Source organism: Salvelinus fontinalis, chromosome 6 (genome assembly GCF_029448725.1).
Source record: "Salvelinus fontinalis isolate EN_2023a chromosome 6, ASM2944872v1, whole genome shotgun sequence".
NCBI lineage: Eukaryota > Metazoa > Chordata > Actinopteri > Salmoniformes > Salmonidae > Salvelinus > Salvelinus fontinalis.
The window spans coordinates 81,551,925-81,576,523 of NC_074670.1; the positions used below are offsets into that span (position 1 = coordinate 81,551,925).

A 24,599-nucleotide genomic window follows, 5' to 3' on the forward strand; every position below is an offset into this window, starting at 1 on the left:
TCACAGTGAAATGCTGAATACAACAGGTGTAGTAGACCTCACAGTGAAATGCTGAATACAACAGGTGTAGTAGACCTCACAGTGAAATGCTGAATACAACAGGTGTAGTAGACCTCACAGTGAAATGCTGAATACAACAGGTGTAGTAGACCTCACAGTGAAATGCTGAATACAACAGGTGTAGTAGACCTCACAGTGAAATGCTGAATACAACAGGTGTAGTAGACCTTACAGTGAAATGCTGAATACAACAGGTGTAGTAGACCTTACAGGGAAATGCTGAATACAACAGGTGTAGTAGACCTTACAGGGAAATGCTGAATACAACAGGTGTAGTAGACCTTACAGTGTAATGCTGAATACAACAGGTGTAGTAGACCTCACAGTGAAATGCTGAATACAACAGGTGTAGTAGACCTCACAGTGAAATGCTGAATACAACAGGTGTAGTAGACCTCACAGTGAAATGCTGAATACAACAGGTGTAGTAGACCTCACAGTGAAATGCTGAATACAACAGGTGTAGTAGACCTCACAGTGAAATGCTGAATACAACAGGTGTAGTAGACCTCACAGTGAAATGCTGAATACAACAGGTGTAGTAGACCTCACAGTGAAATGCTGAATACAACAGGTGTAGACCTTAGAGAAATGCTGAATACAACAGGTGTAGTAGACCTCACAGTGAAATGCTGAATACAACAGGTGTAGACCTTAGAGAAATGCTGAATACAACAGGTGTAGTAGACCTCACAGTGAAATGCTGAATACAACAGGTGTAGACCTTAGAGAAATGCTGAATACAACAGGTGTAGTAGACCTCACAGTGAAATGCTGAATACAACAGGTGTAGACCTTAGAGAAATGCTGAATACAACAGGTGTAGACCTCACAGTGAAATGCTGAATACAACAGGTGTAGACCTCACAGTGAAATGCTGAATACAACAGGTGTAGTAGACCTTACAGTGAAATGCTGAATACAACAGGTGTAGTAGACCTTACAGTGAAATGCTGAATACAACAGGTGTAGTAGACCTTACAGTGAAATGCTGAATACAACAGGTGTAGTAGACCTCACAGTGAAATGCTGAGTACAACAGGTGTAGTAGACCTCACAGTGAAATGCTGAATACAACAGGTGTAGACCTTAGAGAAATGCTGAATACAACAGGTGTAGACCTTAGAGAAATGCTGAATACAACAGGTGTAGTAGACCTCACAGTGAAATGCTGAATACAACAGGTGTAGACCTTAGAGAAATGCTGAATACAACAGGTGTAGTAGACCTCACAGTGAAATGCTGAATACAACAGGTGTAGACCTTAGAGAAATGCTGAATACAACAGGTGTAGTAGACCTCACAGTGAAATGCTGAATACAACAGGTGTAGACCTCACAGTGAAATGCTGAATACAACAGGTGTAGTAGACCTTACAGTGAAATGCTGAATACAACAGGTGTAGTAGACCTTACAGTGAAATGCTGAATACAACAGGTGTAGTAGACCTTACAGTGAAATGCTGAATACAACAGGTGTAGTAGACCTCACAGTGAAATGCTGAGTACAACAGGTGTAGTAGACCTCACAGTGAAATGCTGAATACAACAGGTGTAGACCTTAGAGAAATGCTGAATACAACAGGTGTAGACCTTAGAGAAATGCTGAATACAACAGGTGTAGTAGACCTCACAGTGAAATGCTGAATACAACAGGTGTAGACCTTAGAGAAATGCTGAATACAACAGGTGTAGTAGACCTCACAGTGAAATGCTGAATACAACAGGTGTAGTAGACCTCACAGTGAAATGCTGAATACAACAGGTGTAGTAGACCTCACAGTGAAATGCTGAATACAACAGGTGTAGACCTTAGAGAAATGCTGAATACAACAGGTGTAGACCTCACAGTGAAATGCTGAATACAACAGGTGTAGACCTCACAGTGAAATGCTGAATACAACAGGTGTAGTAGACCTTACAGTGAAATGCTGAATACAACAGGTGTAGTAGACCTTACAGTGAAATGCTGAATACAACAGGTGTAGTAGACCTCACAGTGAAATGCTGAGTACAACAGGTGTAGTAGACCTCACAGTGAAATGCTGAATACAACAGGTGTAGACCTTAGAGAAATGCTGAATACAACAGGTGTAGACCTTAGAGAAATGCTGAATACAACAGGTGTAGACCTTAGAGAAATGCTGAATACAACAGGTGTAGTAGACCTCACAGTGAAATGCTGAATACAACAGGTGTAGTAGACCTCACAGTGAAATGCTGAATACAACAGGTGTAGTAGACCTCACAGTGAAATGCTGAATACAACAGGTGTAGTAGACCTCACAGTGAAATGCTGAATACAACAGGTGTAGTAGACCTCACAGTGAAATGCTGAATACAACAGGTGTAGTAGACCTCACAGTGAAATGCTGAATACAACAGGTGTAGTAGACCTCACAGTGAAATGCTGAATACAACAGGTGTAGTAGACCTCACAGTGAAATGCTGAATACAACAGGTGTAGTAGACCTCACAGTGAAATGCTGAATACAACAGGTGTAGTAGACCTCACAGTGAAATGCTGAATACAACAGGTGTAGTAGACCTCACAGTGAAATGCTGAATACAACAGGTGTAGTAGACCTCACAGTGAAATGCTGAATACAACAGGTGTAGTAGACCTCACAGTGAAATGCTGAATACAACAGGTGTAGTAGACCTCACAGTGAAATGCTGAATACAACAGGTGTAGTAGACCTCACAGTGAAATGCTGAATACAACAGGTGTAGTAGACCTCACAGTGAAATGCTGAATACAACAGGTGTAGTAGACCTCACAGTGAAATGCTGAATACAACAGGTGTAGTAGACCTCACAGTGAAATGCTGAATACAACAGGTGTAGTAGACCTCACAGTGAAATGCTGAATACAACAGGTGTAGTAGACCTCACAGTGAAATGCTGAATACAACAGGTGTAGTAGACCTCACAGTGAAATGCTGAATACAACAGGTGTAGTAGACCTCACAGTGAAATGCTGAATACAACAGGTGTAGTAGACCTCACAGTGAAATGCTGAATACAACAGGTGTAGTAGACCTCACAGTGAAATGCTGAATACAACAGGTGTAGTAGACCTCACAGTGAAATGCTGAATACAACAGGTGTAGTAGACCTCACAGTGAAATGCTGAATACAACAGGTGTAGTAGACCTCACAGTGAAATGCTGAATACAACAGGTGTAGTAGACCTCACAGTGAAATGCTGAATACAACAGGTGTAGTAGACCTCACAGTGAAATGCTGAATACAACAGGTGTAGTAGACCTCACAGTGAAATGCTGAATACAACAGGTGTAGTAGACCTCACAGTGAAATGCTGAATACAACAGGTGTAGTAGACCTCACAGTGAAATGCTGAATACAACAGGTGTAGTAGACCTCACAGTGAAATGCTGAATACAACAGGTGTAGTAGACCTCACAGTGAAATGCTGAATACAACAGGTGTAGTAGACCTCACAGTGAAATGCTGAATACAACAGGTGTAGTAGACCTCACAGTGAAATGCTGAATACAACAGGTGTAGTAGACCTCACAGTGAAATGCTGAATACAACAGGTGTAGTAGACCTCACAGTGAAATGCTGAATACAACAGGTGTAGTAGACCTCACAGTGAAATGCTGAATACAACAGGTGTAGTAGACCTCACAGTGAAATGCTGAATACAACAGGTGTAGTAGACCTCACAGTGAAATGCTGAATACAACAGGTGTAGTAGACCTCACAGTGAAATGCTGAATACAACAGGTGTAGTAGACCTCACAGTGAAATGCTGAATACAACAGGTGTAGTAGACCTCACAGTGAAATGCTGAATACAACAGGTGTAGTAGACCTCACAGTGAAATGCTGAATACAACAGGTGTAGTAGACCTCACAGTGAAATGCTGAATACAACAGGTGTAGTAGACCTCACAGTGAAATGCTGAATACAACAGGTGTAGTAGACCTCACAGTGAAATGCTGAATACAACAGGTGTAGTAGACCTCACAGTGAAATGCTGAATACAACAGGTGTAGTAGACCTTACAGGGAAATGCTGAATACAACAGGTGTAGTAGACCTTACAGTGAAATGCTGAATACAACAGGTGTAGTAGACCTTACAGGGAAATGCTGAATACAACAGGTGTAGTAGACCTTACAGTGTAATGCATAATACAACAGGTGTAGTAGACCTTACAGTGAAATGCTGAATACAACAGGTGTAGTAGACCTCACAGTGAAATGCTGAATACAACAGGTGTAGTAGACCTCACAGTGAAATGCTGAATACAACAGGTGTAGTAGACCTCACAGTGAAATGCTGAATACAACAGGTGTAGTAGACCTCACAGTGAAATGCTGAATACAACAGGTGTAGACCTTAGAGAAATGCTGAATACAACAGGTGTAGTAGACCTTACAGTGAAATGCTGAATACAACAGGTGTAGTAGACCTTACAGTGAAATGCTGAATACAACAGGTGTAGTAGACCTTACAGTGAAATGCTGAATACAACAGGTGTAGTAGACCTCACAGTGAAATGCTGAATACAACAGGTGTAGTAGACCTCACAGTGAAATGCTGAATACAACAGGCTATATACAAGGGGTACCGGTACAGAGTCAATGTGGAGGCTATATACAGGGGGTACCGGTACAGAGTCAATGTGGAGGCTATATACAGGGGGTACCGGTACAGAGTCAATGTGGAGGCTATATACAGGGTATTACGGTACAGAGTCAATGTGGAGACTATATACAGGTGGTACCGGTACAGAGTCAATGTGGAGGCTATATACAGGGGGTACCGGTACAAAGTCAATGTGGAGGCTAAATACAGGGTATTACGGTACAGAGTCAATGTGGAGACTATATACAGGGTATTACGGTACAGAGTCAATGTGGAGGCTATATACAGGGTATTACGGTACAAAGTCAATGTGGAGGCTATATACAGGGTATTACGGTACAGAGTCAATGTGGAGGCTATATACAGGGTATTACGGTACAGAGTCAATGTGGAGGCTATATACAGGGGGTACCGGTACAGAGTCAGTGTGGAGGCTATATACAGGGGGTACTGGTACAGAGTCAATGTGGAGGCTATATACAGGGGGTACCGGTACAGAGTCAATGTGCTGGTTAGAAGGAATAATATGTACATGTAGGTAGAGTTAAAGTGACTATGCATATATAAACAGAGTAGCCGCAGTTTATGGGGGTGGGTCAGGGGGACAATGTAAATAGTCCGGGTAGCCATTTGATTAGCTGTTCAGGAGTCTTATGGCTTGGGGGTAGAAGCTGTTTAGAAGCCTCTTGGTCCTAGACTTGGCGCTCCGGTCCTGTTTCCTGTGCAGTAGCAGAGAGAACAGTCTGTGACTTGGATGGCTGGAGTCTGACAATTTTTGGGGCCTTCCTCTGACACCGCCTGGTATAGAGGTCCTGGATGGCAGGAAGCTTGGTGATGTACTTGGCCGTACGCACTACCCTCTGAAGTGCCTTGTGGTCGACTAGTTGCCGTACCAGGCAGTGATGCAACCAGTCAGGTTCTATTCGATGGTACAGCTGCAGAACTTTTTGAGGATCTGAGGAACCATGACAAATCTTTGTCGTGCCCTCTTCACAACTGTCTTGGTGTGTTTGGACCATTCTAGTTTGTTGGTGATGTGGACACCAAGGAACTTGAAGCTCTCAACCTGCTCCACTACAGCCCCGTCGATGAGAATGGGGGTGTGCTCGGTCCTCCTTTTCCAGTAGTTCACAATCATCTCCTTAGTCTGGGTTACATTGAGGGATCTCTGACCTCCTCCCTATAGGCTGTCTCGTTATTAAGGGAGAGGTTGTTATTCTGGCTCCACCCAGCCAGGTCTCTGACCTCCTCCCTATAGGCTGTCTCGTTGTTAAGGGAGAGGTTGTTATTCTGGCTCCACCCAGCCAGGTCTCTGACCTCCTCCCTATAGGCTGTCTCGTTAAGGGAGAGGTTGTTATTCTGGCTCCACCCAGCCAGGTCTCTGACCTCCTCCCTATAGGCTGTCTCGTTGTTAAGGGAGATGTTGTTATTCTGGCTCCACCCAGCCAGGTCTCTGACCTCCTCCCTATAGGCTGTCTCGTTGTTAAGGGAGAGGTTGTTATTCTGGCTCCACCCAGCCAGGTCTCTGACCTCCTCCCTATAGGCTGTCTCGTCGCTGTCGGTGATCAGGCCTACCACTGTTATAAATAGCAAAGTTGGTAAGAGCCAGTAAAACGGCAGCCATGCCCTCTGGCGCCATCTCTCAGTGTCTCTCTACTATGAGTAGGAAGACTTGGGAACAGATGGCAAAAATTTAAATCACTTGGAGCAAATTTCCTGGTGCATTTACAGTCTCATGTTCAACAATGAACATTCACTAATATGTGAAGGGTTCACCAGTTGGTCAGTCAACGCCCCCCTGGGATTCCTTCACATGTTACAAAGTGGGATTAAAATGTTCTTTTTTTTTTGTCAACGAAATACAAAAAAATACTAATGTCAAAGTGGTAGAAAAAAAACCATTAAACAAATGTTAGAGACATCTTTGGCGGCGATTACAGCTGTGAGTCTTCTTCGGTAAGTCTCACAAGAGCTTTGTACACCTGTATTGTGCAATATTTTCCCATAATTCTTTTCAAAATACTTCAAGCTCAGTCAAGGTGTTGGAGATCACGGCTAGACAGCAATGCTCAAGTCTTGCCAACCATTTTCAATCAGATGTAAGTCAAAACTGTGATTTGGCCACTCAAGAACATTCACAGTCTTCTTGGTAAGCACTTCAGTGTAGATTTTGCTTTTCGTTATAAGTTATTGTCCTGCTGAAACGTGAATTCCTCTCCCAGTGTCTGGTGTAAAGCAGACTGAAGCAGGTTTTCTAGGAGTTTGCCTGTGCGTAGCTCCATCTCATTTCATCCTGAAAAAACTCCCCAGTCTTTGTCAATGTCAAGCACACCCATACCATGATGCAGCCAACACCATGGCTGAAAATAAAGAGGCAGTCAGTGATGTGTTTTGTTGGATTTGCCCCAAACATAAGGCTTTGCATTTAGGACAAAAAAAGGTGTATTAAATTTGCTGTGTTTTGTTGCAGTATTATTTTAGTGCCTTGTTGCATACAGATGTATGTTTTGAAATATGTTTTACTCATTTAGGTCATTATTGTGAAATCCCTACAACACTTGATCCATCCTCAGTTTTCTCTTTTTAAAATCACCAATGGTGACATCCTTAAGCAGTTTCCTTCCTCTCCTGCAGCTCAGTTCAGAAGGTTGAGTGCATCTGATGTGTCTGGGTGGTTTACAGGGTTTTCCCCAGTCGGCTGTACTTATTTCAGCTGGGTACTAGCGTCACTAGTCAGAAACAAAAAAGTCTGCCAAGCCCTCTCCTACTAGAATTAACGTAACATAGCGGACGTAAAAGAAAACGCCTGAGCAGAGTTCCAACATCCGTGTGTCAGCGGAAAAGGAAGCTAGGTTGAGAGCTGTATCCACCCAGAAAACCAGAAGCATCCGGTAGTTGGCAACTCCGATAAGGAATGAATAAGCATTGATAGTGACTGACAGGCTCCTGTCCTAAGGTGACACAGAAATACTGCTGGTTTGACAGGCTGCCGTCTGTCCTGCCTCTGTGTGTGTGTGTTGTGGGTGAATATGCATGTCCCATAGCCTATAATGTGTTAACGATGAGTCGATATCCCACTTAGCCTACTGTTTTCTGGCACAGTCATGTATTTTCCTTCTTCATTTTTCCTTTCAAAGTTCAACATTTACCTGCTCTGTCGCAGTCTACCGTTGAAAACCACACGCATAAACATCAAGCTATTTTGTATTTGAGCACAGTGCAGTAAAAACAAACTATTTCATTTGTTTTCTATCATAGTTTCATCAGCTGTTTAAAATTAACACTGTAAAAAGTGTGAATTTTCTGATAGTTGCTGGTTGAAAATACAGAGGCCACCAAAAGAGAGCTTCTTCGCAGGGGAGCCCGGCCAGCTATTTTTTCTATTTGGCAGGCTACTCCATGTGGAGAACACTTTAATACATCCCCCACAGCATCATTATTAACTTGACCATGATGCCTAAACAGATATATAAATGTCTGATTTGTTATTGTTACCCATTGCCCAATCACTGCCCTTCTTTATGAGGCTTTCGAAAAAGCTCCCTGGTCTTTGTAGTTGAATCTGTAGTTGAAATTCACTCCTTGACTAAGGGACAGATGTTGTCTGGGGGACAGAGGACGGGTCATTCACTCCTTGACTAAGGGACAGATGTTGTCTGGGGGACAGAGGACGGGTCATTCACTCCTTGACTAAGGGACAGATGTTGTCTGGGGGACAGAGGACGGGTCATTCACTCCTTGACTAAGGGACAGATGTTGTCTGGGGGACAGAGGACGGGTCATTCACTCCTTGACTAAGGGACAGATGTTGTATGTCTGGGGGACAGAGGACGGGTCATTCACTCCTTGACTAAGGGACAGATGTTGTCTGGGGGACAGAGGACGGGTCATTCACTCCTTGACTAAGGGACAGATGTTGTCTGGGGGACAGAGGACGGGTCATTCACTCCTTGACTAAGGGACAGATGTTGTCTGGGGGACAGAGGACGGGTCATTCACTCCTTGACTAAGGGACAGATGTTGTCTGGGGGACAGAGGACGGGTCATTCCAACATCATGTCAACCCCATTACTTCACACAGAGTGAGTCCATGTAACTTGTGATTTGTTAAGCCACATTCTAGTTATTAACTTGTCAAAATGTGTATTATTTTTTCACTTTGACATTATGGAGTATTATGTAAATCATATACAATAAATTACAAATATATTTAAATCCCACATTGTAACAAAATGTGGAAAAGTTTGAGATGTAAACTTTCTGTAAGTACTGTACCTCCAGCCATCAGACGTGTCCCATCAGGCCACCTTATCCGGCCACCTTATCGGCCACCTTATCGGCCACCTTATCGGGCCACCTTATCGGGCCACCTTATCGGGCCACCTTATCGGGCCACCTTATCGGGCCACCTTATCGGGCCACCTTATCGGGCCACCTTATCGGGCCACCTTATCTCCAGCCAGCAGAAGTGTGTGTGTGTGTCCCATCAGACTACCTTAGCTCCAGCCAGCAGACGTGTCCCATCAGGCCACCTTATCCGGCTACCTTATCCGGCTACCTTATCCGGCTACCTTATCCGGCTACCTTATCCGGCCACCTTATCGGGCCACCTTATCGGGCCACCTTATCGGGCCACCTTATCGGGCCACCTTATCGGGCCACCTTATCGGGCCACCTTATCGGGCCACCTTATCGGGCCACCTTATCGGGCCACCTTATCGGGCCACCTTATCGGGCCACCTTATCGGGCCACCTTATCGGGCCACCTTATCGGGCCACCTTAGCTCCAGCCAGCAGAGGTGTGTGTGTGTGTGTGTGTCCCGTCAGACTACCTTAGCTCCAGCCAGCAGAGGTGTGTGTGTGTGTCCCGTCAGACTACCTTAGCTCCAGCCAGCAGAGGTGTGTGTGTGTGTCCCGTCAGACTACCTTAGCTCCAGCCAGCAGAGGTGTGTGTGTGTGTGTCCCATCAGACTACCTTAGCTCCAGCCAGCAGACGTGTGTGTGTGTGTGTGTGTGTGTGTGTGTGTGTGTGTGTGTGTGTGTGTGTGTGTGTGTGTGTGTGTGTGTGTGTGTGTGTGTGTGTGTGTGTCCCGTCAGACTACCTTAGCTCCAGCCAGCAGCCCCAGGGCGATGGCTACTCTAGCCCGTAGATCAGGCCGGTCCTTGGGCCACACGTAGGACAACATGTTAGACAGGATGGTCCTGGAATTCACCTCCTTCAGCTGCCACCAGGACACAACAGGAAAAACACTGTTAGATGACATCACATTGCTTATTCACATGGCTCAGTTGGTAGAGCATGGAGGTTGCAAAGACAAGGATTGTGGGTTCGATTCCCGCTGGGGTAATCCCATACACATGACTAAGTCCCTTGGGACGAAAGCGTCTCTGCTAAATGTCATCCGTTATCATTTAAAATGTGTTCCTCCTCACCGTGATCACAGAACAGGAAGTTTAAATGTGTTCCTCCTCAAAGAACAGGAAGTTTAAATGTGTTCCTCCTCACTGTGATCACAGAACAGGAAGTTTAAATGTGTTCCTCCTCAAAGAACAGGAAGTTTAAATGTGTTCCTCCTCACAGAACAGGAAGTTTAAATGTGTTCCTCCTCACAGAACAGGAAGTTTAAATGTGTTCCTCCTCACTGTGATCACAGAACAGGAAGTTTAAATGTGTTCCTCCTCACTGTGATCACAGAACAGGAAGTTTAAATGTGTTCCTCACTGTGATCACAGAACAGGAAGTTTAAATGTGTTCCTCCTCACTGTGATCACAGAACAGGAAGTTTAAATGTGTTCCTCCTCACTGTGATCACAGAACAGGAAGTTTAAATGTGTTCCTCCTCACTGTGATCACAGAACAGGAAGTTTAAATGTGTTCCTCCTCAAAGAACAGGAAGTTTAAATGTGTTCCTCCTCACAGAACAGGAAGTTTAAATGTGTTCCTCCTCACAGAACAGGAAGTTTAAATGTGTTCCTCCTCACTGTGATCACAGAACAGGAAGTTTAAATGTGTTCCTCCTCACTGTGATCACAGAACAGGAAGTTTAAATGTGTTCCTCACTGTGATCACAGAACAGGAAGTTTAAATGTGTTCCTCCTCACTGTGATCACAGAACAGGAAGTTTAAATGTGTTCCTCACTGTGATCACAGAACAGGAAGTTTAAATGTGTTCCTCACTGTGATCACAGAACAGGAAGTTTAAATGTGTTCCTCCTCACTGTGATCACAGAACAGGAAGTTTAAATGTGTTCCTCCTCACTGTGATCACAGAACAGGAAGTTTAAATGTGTTCCTCCTCACTGTGATCACAGAACAGGAAGTTTAAATGTGTTCCTCACTGTGATCACAGAACAGGAAGTTTAAATGTGTTCCTCCTCACTGTGATCACAGAACAGGAAGTTTAAATGTGTTCCTCCTCACTGTGATCACAGAACAGGAAGTTTAAATGTGTTCCTCACTGTGATCACAGAACAGGAAGTTTAAATGTGTTCCTCACTGTGATCACAGAACAGGAAGTTTAAATGTGTTCCTCCTCACTGTGATCACAGAACAGGAAGTTTAAATGTGTTCCTCACTGTGATCACAGAACAGGAAGTTTAAATGTGTTCCTCCTCACTGTGATCACAGAACAGGAAGTTTAAATGTGTTCCTCCTCACTGTGATCACAGAATAGGAAGTAAACGCATCTAACGTCACAGAACTTAGGAAAAAGCTTCACTTGTCCAAAACAATGACTAATAATAATACTCAGAGGGAAAATGTGGATCATTAATGACCATTTTAATGACCAATTATATAACAATACGGTAAGACATTGTGTACTGGTTGTCCAATAGGATCCTGTAGTTCTCTTTCCCAATTGGTTTGACAGACAGGGAAAACTTGAGGCCCCTGTAGCTGCTCTCCAGGCCCCAAGCAACTCACTGACACCTGATGTTTGGTGTGGGGGTGTGTACGCCCAGGGAAACGGGGAGCAGACTGGCCACCTGTCTCCAGGTGGACACGGCGAGCCTGCTTGACACTACATCTCCCAGAGGGCCGTAGGGCTGGGCAGCAGCTCAGCGATAGAAAGAGGTCTCTAGAGGGACATTATCATCATCAAGGGCTTCCACCATTTTAAAGTAGTCGTCTGAGTGGGGATTCGAATGGGTTGGGAGCGATCAGCCAATGATCAGAGCATTGTCGTCATGTTGTGGTGCCTATGATTTGTAAATATCTTTAAGCAATATCTCTGCCATCTAGTGGCCACAATAAATTAATGAGAACATTTGGTTCAGGACTCCAGCTCTGCAGGTAAATATCCAATATTACCATTGCACTTTTCCCCCCAAATACAAAATAGAGTGCTTTAAAATAGAGATAGACCCGATGGTGCTGCTCATGTTGCAGACGCCATAACGGCACAGATACAAAGATGAGTCCTCTATCTATCTCTATGCTACAGACCTGTCTCCAGGAAGACCCAGAGAGCCTGTGTGACATATCCACCAGGGGGCGCCAGACAAGCTGTGGGGGCAGCACAACATGGCTGGCATCCCATCTGAGAGCCAAGATGGTTGTTGACCTGCTTTGTCAGCCAGCTGCCACAGGGGCTAAAGCTACAGAGCTGCTGAAGAGCGGCAGCACCAAGCTGGTTATAGTAATGTGTGTGTTGCACGCGATACTGAAACTTTGGTCGTTTTTCTACACAAAAAAAAGAATGGTTTGATACCAGCATTTTGGTTACGTTCAGTACTTGTGTCAAATGCATCTTACGTGATTGAGCGGGTCACGTAGTATTATCAGAACAGCCCCTTTAAAGCACGAAGAGCAGGGCCTGGTCCACTTCCTCATTCATTACTAGAGCTCTCTGAGATGCATTGTTAGCTCCCCACTCATGCTGCACACAAGTGTAATGTGACGTGGCATGTAGAAATGTTGAAACTGTTCGTTACTGTTCGCAAAACAATGTCCTACAGGCTAGAACCCTTTACAATGCAAGAAGATACCGGTATTTTCCATCTTTGTAGGATAACTTTCCTAGCTAGCTGACAGCTGAAGCTAACATTCATTCACCACCCTGGTACTTTGTTTATGATAATATGCAAACTAAAGGTATCATTAATCATTTGAGACTAGAGATTTTATTTGTGTATTATATTAAGTCAAAATAAAAAAGTGTTAATTGTTCATTCAGTATTGTTGTAATTGTCATTATTACCAGTCTATATAAAAATCGGCCGATTAATCGGCATCTGTTTTTTTTTGGTCCTCCAATAAATAGGTATCGGCGTTGAAAAATATCATAATCGGTCGACCTCTAATGCAAACCATGAAGCAAAATATGCAGATTTTCAAAGCTGATTGCCACCAAAACGTTATCAATTGACTTAATTTCCCTTGCCACCAAAAACAAATTAACTTTGCCTCCCGTCGGGTTTCCACTAGGTTGCATAGCAACAAAGATTCCACAGCCACATTCTACCTCCAAATGACATCATTATTTTCTTAAAGAGACAGCGCAGACTTTTATAAAAGGGATCGCTTCTTCCATGCAAACGTTGTTGATCAGTACAATAAATACGATCTCCTAGCAGTTGACAATAAAGACTCATCTGCAGCCCCATGAAATCAGCCAAAACCAGCTCAACACATGACAGACCTATTGAATAATATATATTACCTGTATTGTAACTAGACCTATTGAATAATATATATTACCTGTATTGTAACTAGACCTATTGAATAATATATATTACCTGACCTATTGAATAATATATATTACCTGTATTGTAACTAGACCTATTGAATAATATACATTACCTGTTTTGTAACTAGACCTATTGAATAATATATATTACCTGACCTATTGAATAATATATATTACCTGTATTGTGACTAGACCTATTGAATAATATATATTACCTGTATTGTAATTAGACCTATTGAATAATATATATTACCTGTATTGTAACTAGACCTATTGAATAATATATATTACCTGTATTGTGACTAGACCTATTGAATAATATATATTACCTGTATTGTGACTAGACCTATTGAATAATATATATTACCTGTATTGTAACTAGACCTATTGAATAATATATATTACCTGTATTGTAACTAGACCTATTGAATAATATATATTACCTGTATTGTGACTAGACCTATTGAATAATATATATTACCTGTATTGTGACTAGACCTATTGAATAATATATATTACCTGTATTGTGACTAGACCTATTGAATAATATATATTACCTGTATTGTGACTAGACCTATTGAATAATATATATTACCTGTATTGTAACAAGACCTATTGAATAATATATATTACCTGTATTGTGACTAGACCTATTGAATAATATATATTACCTGTATTGTGACTAGACCTATTGAATAATATATATTACCTGTATTGTAACTAGACCTATTGAATAATATATATTACCTGTATTGTGACTAGACCTATTGAATAATATATATTACCTGTATTGTAATTAGACCTATTGAATAATATATATTACCTGTATTGTAACTAGACCTATTGAATAATATATATTACCTGTATTGTAATTAGACCTATTGAATAATATATATTACCTGTATTGTAACTAGACCTATTGAATAATATATATTACCTGTATTGTGACTAGACCTATTGAATAATATATATTACCTGTATTGTGACTAGACCTATTGAATAATATATATTACCTGTATTGTGACTAGACCTATTGAATAATATATATTACCTGTATTGTGACTAGACCTATTGAATAATATATATTACCTGTATTGTGACTAGACCTATTGAATAATATATATTACCTGTATTGTGACTAGACCTATTGAATAATATATATTACCTGTATTGTGACTAGACCTATTGAATAATATATATTACCTGTATTGTAACAAGACCTATTGAATAATATATATTACCTGTATTGTAACTAGACCTATTGAATAATATATATTACCTGTATTGTGACTAGACCTATTGAACAATATATATTACCTGTATTGTGACTAGACCTATTGAACAATATATATTACCTGTATTGTGACTAGACCTATTGAATAATATATATTACCTGTATTGTGACTAGACCTATTGAATAATATATATTACCTGTATTGTAACTAGACCTATTGAATAATATATATTACCTGTATTGTAACTAGACCTATTGAATAATATATATTACCTGTATTGTAACTAGACCTATTGAATAATATATATTACCTGTATTGTAACTAGACCTATTGAATAATATATATTACCTGTATTGTAATTAGACCTATTGAATAATATATATTACCTGTATTGTGACTAGACCTATTGAATAATATATATTACCTGTATTGTGACTAGACCTATTGAATAATATATATTACCTGTATTGTGACTAGACCTATTGAACAATATATATTACCTGTATTGTGACTAGACCTATTGAATAATATATATTACCTGTATTGTAACTAGACCTATTGAATAATATATATTACCTGTATTGTAACTAGACCTATTGAATAATATATATTACCTGTATTGTGACTAGACCTATTGAATAATATATATTACCTGTTTTGTGACTAGACCTATTGAATAATATATATTACCTGTATTGTGACTAGACCTATTGAATAATATATATTACCTGTATTGTGACTAGACCTATTGAATAATATATATTACCTGTATTGTGACTAGACCTATTGAATAATATATATTACCTGTATTGTGACTAGACCTATTGAATAATATATATTACCTGTATTGTGACTAGACCTATTGAATAATATATATTCACCTGTATTGTGACTAGACCTATTGAATAATATATATTCACCTGTATTGTAACTAGACCTATTGAATAATATATATTACCTGTATTGTAACTAGACCTATTGAATAATATATATTACCTGTATTGTGACTAGACCTATTGAATAATATATATTACCTGTATTGTGACTAGACCTATTGAATAATATATATTACCTGTATTGTGACTAGACCTATTGAATAATATATATTACCTGTATTGTAACTAGACCTATTGAATAATATATATTACCTGTATTGTGACTAGACCTATTGAATAATACACTGCTCAAAAAAATAAAGGGAACACTTAAACAACACAATGTAACTCCAAGTCAATCACACTTCTGTGAAATCAAACTGTCCACTTAGGAAGCAACACTGATTGACAATACATTTCACATGCTGTTGTGCAAATGGAATAGACAAAAGGTGGAAATTATAGGCAATTAGCAAGACACCCCCCCAAAAAAGGAGTGATTCTGCAGGTGGTGACCACACACCACTTCTCAGTTCCTATGCTTCCTGGCTGATGTTTTGGTCACTTTTGAATGCTGGCGGTGCTCTCACTCTAGTGGTAGCATGAGACGGAGTCTACAACCCACACAAGTGGCTCAGGTAGTGCAGTTCATCCAGGATGGCACACCAATGCGAACTGTGGCAAAAAGGTTTGCTGTGTCTGTCAGCGTAGTGTCCAGAGCATGCAGGCGCTACCAGGAGACAGGCCAGTACATCAGGAGACGTGGAGGAGACCGTAGGAGGGCAACAACCCAGCAGCAGGACCGGTACCTCCGCCTTAGTGCAAGGAGGTGCACTGCCAGAGCCCTGCAAAATGACCTCCAGCAGGTCACAAATGTGCATGTGTCAGCATATGGTCTCACAAGGGGTCTGAGGATCTCATCTCGGTACCTAATGGCAGTCAGGCTACCTCTGGCGAGCACATGGAGGGCTGTGCGGCCCCACAAAGAAATGCCCCCCCACACCATGACTGACCCATCGCCAAACCGGTCATGCTGGAGGATGTTGCAGGCAGCAGAACGTTCTCCACGGCGTCTCCAGACTCTGTCACGTCTGTCACATGTGCTCATGTGCTCAGTGTGAACCTGCTTTCATCTGTGAAGAGCACAGGGCGCCAGTGGCGAATTTGCCAATCTTGGTGTTCTCTGGAAAATGCCAAACGTCCTGCACGGTGTTGGGCTGTAAGCACAACCCCCACCTGTGGACGTCGGGCCCTCATACCACCCTCATGGAGTCTGTTTCTGACCGTTTGAGCAGACACATGCACATTTGTGGCCTGCTGGAGGTCATTTTGCAGGGCGCTGGCAGTGCACCTCCTTGCACAAAGGCGGAGGTAGCGGTCCTGCTGCTGGGTTGTTGCCCTCCTACGGCCTCCTCCACGTCTCCTGATGTACTGGCCTGTCTCCTGGTAGCGCCTGCATGCTCTGGACACTACGCTGACAGACACAGCAAACCTTTTTGCCACAGTTCGCATTGATGTGCCATCCTGGATGAACTGCACTACCTGAGCCACTTGTGTGGGTTGTAGACTCCGTCTCATGCTACCACTAGAGTGAGAGCACCGCCAGCATTCAAAAGTGACCAAAACATCAGCCAGGAAGCATAGGAACTGAGAAGTGGTCTGTGGTCACCACCTGCAGAATCACTCCTGTTTTGGGGGGTGTCTTGCTAATTGCCTATAATTTCCACCTTTTGTCTATTCCATTTGCACAACAGCATGTGAAATTTATTGTCAATCAGTGTTGCTTCCTAAGTGGACAGTTTGATTTCACAGAAGTGTGATTGACTTGGAGTTACATTGTGTTGTTTAAGTGTTCCCTTTATTTTTTTGAGCAGTGTATATATTACCTGTATTGTGACTAGACCTATTGAATAATATATATTACCTGTATTGTGACTAGACCTATTGAATAATATATATTACCTGTATTGTGACTAGACCTATTGAATAATATATATTACCTGTATTGTGACTAGACCTATTGAATAATATATATTACCTGTATTGTGACTAGACCTATTGAATAATATATATTACCTGTATTGTGACTAGACCTATTGAATAATATATATTACCTGTATTGTGACTAGACCTATTGAATAATATATATTACCTGTATTGTGACTAGACCTATTGAATAATATATATTCACCTGTATTGTAACTAGACCTATTGAATAATATATATTACCTGTATTGTAACTAGACCTATTGAATAATATATATTACCTGTATTGTGACTAGACCTATTGAATAATATATATTACCTGTATTGTGACTAGACCTATTGAATAATATATATTACCTGTATTGTGACTAGACCTATTGAATAATATATATTACCTGTATTGTGACTAGACCTATTGAATAATATATATTACCTGTATTGTGACTAGACCTATTGAATAATATATATTACCTGTATTGTGACTAGACCTATTGAATAATATATATTACCTGTATTGTGACTAGACCTATTGAATAATATATATTACCTGTATTGTGACTAGACCTATTGAATAATATATATTACCTGTATTGTGACTAGACCTATTGAATAATATATATTACCTGTATTGTGACTAGACCTATTGAATAATATATATTACCTGTATTGTGACTAGACCTATTGAATAATATATATTCACCTGTATTGTAACTAGACCTATTGAATAATATATATTACCTGTATTGTAACTAGACCTATTGAATAATATATATTACCTGTATTGTGACTAGACCTATTGAATAATATATATTACCTGTATTGTGACTAGACCTATTGAATAATATATATTACCTGTATTGTGACTAGACCTATTGAATAATATATATTCACCTGTATTGTGACTAGACCTATTGAATAATATATATTACCTGTATTGTGACTAGACCTATTGAATAATATATATTACCTGTATTGTGACTAGACCTATTGAATAATATATATTCACCTGTATTGTGACTATACCTATTGAATAATATATATTACCTGTATTGTGACTAGACCTATTGAATAATATATATTACCTGTATTGTGACTAGACCTATTGAATAATATATATTACCTGTATTGTGACTAGACCTATTGAATAATATATATTACCTGTATTGTGACTAGACCTATTGAATAATATATATTACCTGTATTGTGACTAGACCTATTGAATAATATATATTCACCTGTATTGTGACTATACCTATTGAATAATATATATTACCTGTATTGTGACTAGACCTATTGAATAATATATATTACCTGTATTGTGACTAGACCTATTGAATAATATATATTACCTGTATTGTGACTAGACCTATTGAATAATATATATTACCTGTATTGTGACTAGACCTATTGAATAATATATATTACCTGTATTGTGACTAGACCTATTGAATAATATATATTACCTGTATTGTGACTAGACCTATTGAATAATATATATTCACCTGTATTGTGACTAGACCTATTGAATAATATATATTCACCTGTATTGTAACTAGACCTATTGAATAATATATATTACCTGTATTGTAACTAGACCTATTGAATAATATATATTACCTGTATTGTGACTAGACCTATTGAATAATATATATTACCTGTATTGTGACTAGACCTATTGAATAATATATATTACCTGTATTGTGACTAGACCTATTGAATAATATATATTACCTGTATTGTAACTAGACCTATTGAATAATATATATTACCTGTATTGTGACTAGACCTATTGAATAATACACTGCTCAAAAAAATAAAGGGAACACTTAAACAACACAATGTAACTCCAAGTCAATCACACTTCTGTGAAATCAAACTGTCCACTTAGGAAGCAACACTGATTGACAATACATTTCACATGCTGTTGTGCAAATGGAATAGACAAAAGGTGGAAATTATAGGCAATTAGCAAGACACCCCCCCAAAAAAGGAGTGATTCTGCAGGTGGTGACCACACACCACTTCTCAGTTCCTATGCTTCCTGGCTGATGTTTAGGTCACTTTTGAATGCTGGCGGTGCTCTCACTCTAGTGGTAGCATGAGACGGAGTCTACAACCCACACAAGTGGCTCAGGTAGTGCAGTTCATCCAGGATGGCACACCAATGCGAACTGTGGCAAAAAGGTTTGCTGTGTCTGTCAGCGTAGTGTCCAGAGCATGCAGGCGCTACCAGGAGACAGGCCAGTACATCAGGAGACGTGGAGGAGACCGTAGGAGGGCAACAACCCAGCAGCAGGACCGGTACCTCCGCCTTAGTGCAAGGAGGTGCACTGCCAGAGCCCTGCAAAATGACCTCCAGCAGGTCACAAATGTGCATGTGTCAGCATATGGTCTCACAAGGGGTCTGAGGATCTCATCTCGGTACCTAATGGCAGTCAGGCTACCTCTGGCGAGCACATGGAGGGCTGTGCGGCCCCACAAAGAAATGCCCCCCCACACCATGACTGACCCATCGCCAAACCGGTCATGCTGGAGGATGTTGCAGGCAGCAGAACGTTCTCCACGGCGTCTCCAGACTCTGTCACGTCTGTCACATGTGCTCATGTGCTCAGTGTGAACCTGCTTTCATCTGTGAAGAGCACAGGGCGCCAGTGGCGAATTTGCCAATCTTGGTGTTCTCTGGAAAATGCCAAACGTCCTGCACGGTGTTGGGCTGTAAGCACAACCCCCACCTGTGGACGTCGGGCCCTCATACCACCCTCATGGAGTCTGTTTCTGACCGTTTGAGCAGACACATGCACATTTGTGGCCTGCTGGAGGTCATTTTGCAGGGCGCTGGCAGTGCACCTCCTTGCACAAAGGCGGAGGTAGCGGTCCTGCTGCTGGGTTGTTGCCCTCCTACGGCCTCCTCCACGTCTCCTGATGTACTGGCCTGTCTCCTGGTAGCGCCTGCATGCTCTGGACACTACGCTGACAGACACAGCAAACCTTTTTGCCACAGTTCGCATTGATGTGCCATCCTGGATGAACTGCACTACCTGAGCCACTTGTGTGGGTTGTAGACTCCGTCTCATGCTACCACTAGAGTGAAAGCACCGCCAGCATTCAAAAGTGACCAAAACATCAGCCAGGAAGCATAGGAACTGAGAAGTGGTCTGTGGTCACCACCTGCAGAATCACTCCTGTTTTGGGGGGTGTCTTGCTAATTGCCTATAATTTCCACCTTTTGTCTATTCCATTTGCACAACAGCATGTGAAATTTATTGTCAATCAGTGTTGCTTCCTAAGTGGACAGTTTGATTTCACAGAAGTGTGATTGACTTGGAGTTACATTGTGTTGTTTAAGTGTTCCCTTTATTTTTTTGAGCAGTGTATATATTACCTGTATTGTGACTAGACCTATTGAATAATATATATTACCTGTATTGTGACTAGACCTATTGAATAATATATATTACCTGTATTGTGACTAGACCTATTGAATAATATATATTACCTGTATTGTGACTAGACCTATTGAATAATATATATTACCTGTATTGTGACTAGACCTATTGAATAATATATATTACCTGTATTGTGACTAGACCTATTGAATAATATATATTACCTGTATTGTGACTAGACCTATTGAATAATATATATTCACCTGTATTGTAACTAGACCTATTGAATAATATATATTACCTGTATTGTAACTAGACCTATTGAATAATATATATTACCTGTATTGTGACTAGACCTATTGAATAATATATATTACCTGTATTGTGACTAGACCTATTGAATAATATATATTACCTGTATTGTGACTAGACCTATTGAATAATATATATTACCTGTATTGTGACTAGACCTATTGAATAATATATATTACCTGTATTGTGACTAGACCTATTGAATAATATATATTACCTGTATTGTGACTAGACCTATTGAATAATATATATTACCTGTATTGTGACTAGACCTATTGAATAATATATATTACCTGTATTGTGACTAGACCTATTGAATAATATATATTACCTGTATTGTGACTAGACCTATTGAATAATATATATTACCTGTATTGTGACTAGACCTATTGAATAATATATATTACCTGTATTGTGACTAGACCTATTGAATAATATATATTACCTGTATTGTGACTAGACCTATTGAATAATATATATTCACCTGTATTGTAACTAGACCTATTGAATAATATATATTACCTGTATTGTAACTAGACCTATTGAATAATATATATTACCTGTATTGTGACTAGACCTATTGAATAATATATATTACCTGTATTGTGACTAGACCTATTGAATAATATATATTCACCTGTATTGTGACTAGACCTATTGAATAATATATATTACCTGTATTGTGACTAGACCTATTGAATAATATATATTACCTGTATTGTGACTAGACCTATTGAATAATATATATTCACCTGTATTGTGACTATACCTATTGAATAATATATATTACCTGTATTGTGACTAGACCTATTGAATAATATATATTACCTGTATTGTGACTAGACCTATTGAATAATATATATTACCTGTATTGTGACTAGACCTATTGAATAATATACATTGCCCCTGGCTATCACCTAAATGTAAAAAAAAAAAAAAATCTAATAAATCCTGCCGTCTGGTTTGCTGTGAAATTATTTGTTTTTCTTCATTTGATACTTCATGTATTTAAGTTCAAAAACTTCTAGACTTTTACTCCAGTAGTATTTTACTGGGGGACTTTTACTCCAGTAGTATTTTACTGGGGGACTTTTACTCCAGTAGTATTTTACTGGGGGACTTTTACTCCAGTAGTATTTTACTGGGGGACTTTTACTCCAGTAGTATTTTACTGGGGGACTTTTACTCCAGTAGTATTTTACTGGGGGACTTTTACTCCAGTAGTATTTTACTGGGGGACTTTTACTCCAGTAGTATTTTACTGGGGGACTTTTACTCCAGTAGTATTTTACTGGGGGACTTTTACTCCAGTAGTATTTTACTGGGGGACTTTCACTCCAGTAGTATTTTACTGGGGGACTTTCACTTTTGAGTCATTTTCTATTAAGGAATCTTTACTTTTACTAAAGTATGACAAGTATGATATTTTGGGTACTTTTTCCACCGCTGCTTTATAACAGGACAGACAATATACCAATCGGTTGTTGCTGGTCTAGTAATGGAATTAAAGCGGCAATATGTCACTTTCTGGGCGAAACAAATTCACATAGAAATGTGAGTTATAGATCTGTCATTCTAATTGAAAGCCAGTCTAAGAAGGGGTAGATCTGTTCTATGTGTGTTATAGATCTGTCATTCTCATTGAAAGCCAGTCTAAGGGGTAGATCTGTTCTATGTGTGTTATAGATCTGTCATTCTCATTGAAAGCCAGTCTAAGAAGCAGTAGATCTATTCTATGTGTTATAGATCTGTCATTCTCATTGAAAGCCAGTCTAAGAAGCAGTAGATCTATTCTATGTGTTATAGATCTGTCATTCTCATTGAAAGCCAGTCTAAGAAGCAGTAGATCTATTCTATGTGTTATAGATCTGCCATTCTCATTGAAAGCCAGTCTAAGAAGCAGTAGATCTGTTCTATGTGCACTATTTCTATGCTTCCCATTCTTAAATTTCGTTTTTTGCGTCTTACTTTTGTACACCAGATTCAAACAGCTGAAAACACAAAGATTGTCACAGGGGTTTAGATGGTTCAATGATTCTCTACACAACTGCTTGTTTTGTCACAAACTATAAATTAGACGAACTCCTCGAATTTTAGCAGCCAGGAAATGGTAGAGCAATTGCAATAGGTCTTTTAACATTTTTTTTTGTTGGTCTACTACGAAAGTAACTGTGACTCCCTGCAGAATTGAGTTAGGAACAAATGAATGATCACCTATTTTCTCTCTGTTTACATGCTGATCACGGAGGTAATAAAACAGAACATGATTCTGATACAGAACATTTGGAAGTACTATTTTTCTTACCACATTTTTGGGGTCAGCGTTTAATCTTCCACCCGCATTTCCGTGCCAACAGGTCCGTTCTGTCACCTGCAAATGCTGTGAACAAGCACGCACGCACACACAATATTACAACTAGATTCTTCAGAGTTCATATTTAAAACGGAATTGTTTCTGAAACCGTAAATGGCATAGGCTCCAATAACAATCTAACCTACCTTTGCAGCCTCCAGTAAACGTCTGCTGTCGTCACTCCTGTTGACTGTCCATGTGGCTGTCCTCAGGTTGGGGCTCAGCTACAGAACAGGAGAGGAGAGACCAGAGGAGGAGAGGAGAGACCAGAGGAGGAGAGGAGAGACCAGAGGAGGAGAGGAGAGACCAGAGGAGGAGAGGAGAGACCAGAGGAGAAGAGGAGGAGAGGAGAGACCAGAGGAGAAGAGGAGGAGAGGAGAGACCAGAGGAGAAGAGGAGAGAGGAGAGACCAGAGGAGAGACCAGAGGAGAGACCAGAGGAGGAGAGGAGAGACCAGAGGAGGAGAGGAGAGACCAGAGGAGGAGAGGAGAGACCAGAGGAGGAGAGGAGAGACCAGAGGAGGAGAGGAGAGACCAGAGGAGGAGAGGAGAGACCAGAGGAGAGACCAGAGGAGAGACCAGAGGAGAGAGGAGAGACCAGAGGAGGAGAGGAGAGACCAGAGGAGAGAGGAGAGACCAGAGGAGAGAGGAGAGACCAGAGGAGAGAGGAGAGACCAGAGGAGAGAGGAGAGACCAGAGGAGAGAGGAGAGACCAGAGGAGAGAGGAGAGACCAGACCAGAGGCGAGACCAGAGGAGAGAGGAGAGACCAGAGGAGAGAGGAGAGACCAGAGGAGAGAGGAGAGACCAGAGGAGAGAGGAGAGACCAGAGGAGAGAGGAGAGACCAGACCAGAGGCGAGACCAGAGGAGAGAGGAGAGACCAGAGGAGAGAGGAGAGACCAGAGGAGAGAGGAGAGACCAGAGGAGAGAGGAGAGACCAGAGGAGAGAGGAGAGACCAGAGGAGAGAGGAGAGACCAGAGGAGAGAGGAGAGACCAGAGGAGAGAGGAGAGACCAGAGGAGAGAGGAGAGACCAGAGGAGAGAGGAGAGACCAGAGGAGAGAGGAGAGACCAAAGGAGAGAGGAG

General features: G+C 40.8%; 1 protein-coding gene across 2 annotated transcripts in view; it reads right to left on the reverse strand.

Annotated features, from left to right (window-relative positions):
* The window catches only part of LOC129858532 (iron-sulfur clusters transporter ABCB7, mitochondrial-like), a 147,447-nt gene that overhangs the window by 117,462 nt on the left and 5,386 nt on the right, over positions 1–24,599 (reverse strand). For both annotated transcript variants that reach the window (XR_008760056.1, XM_055927836.1), the window contains exons 2-4: positions 23,662–23,739; positions 23,468–23,542; positions 9,781–9,900 (exon numbers count right to left, since the gene is read on the reverse strand). Coding sequence is in view for 1 of the 2 variants with exons in the window: in XM_055927836.1 (XP_055783811.1) it covers positions 9,781–9,900; positions 23,468–23,542; positions 23,662–23,739 (273 nt within the window). In the remaining variant the exon portion in view is untranslated. The remainder of the gene's footprint in view (positions 1–9,780; positions 9,901–23,467; positions 23,543–23,661; positions 23,740–24,599) is intronic.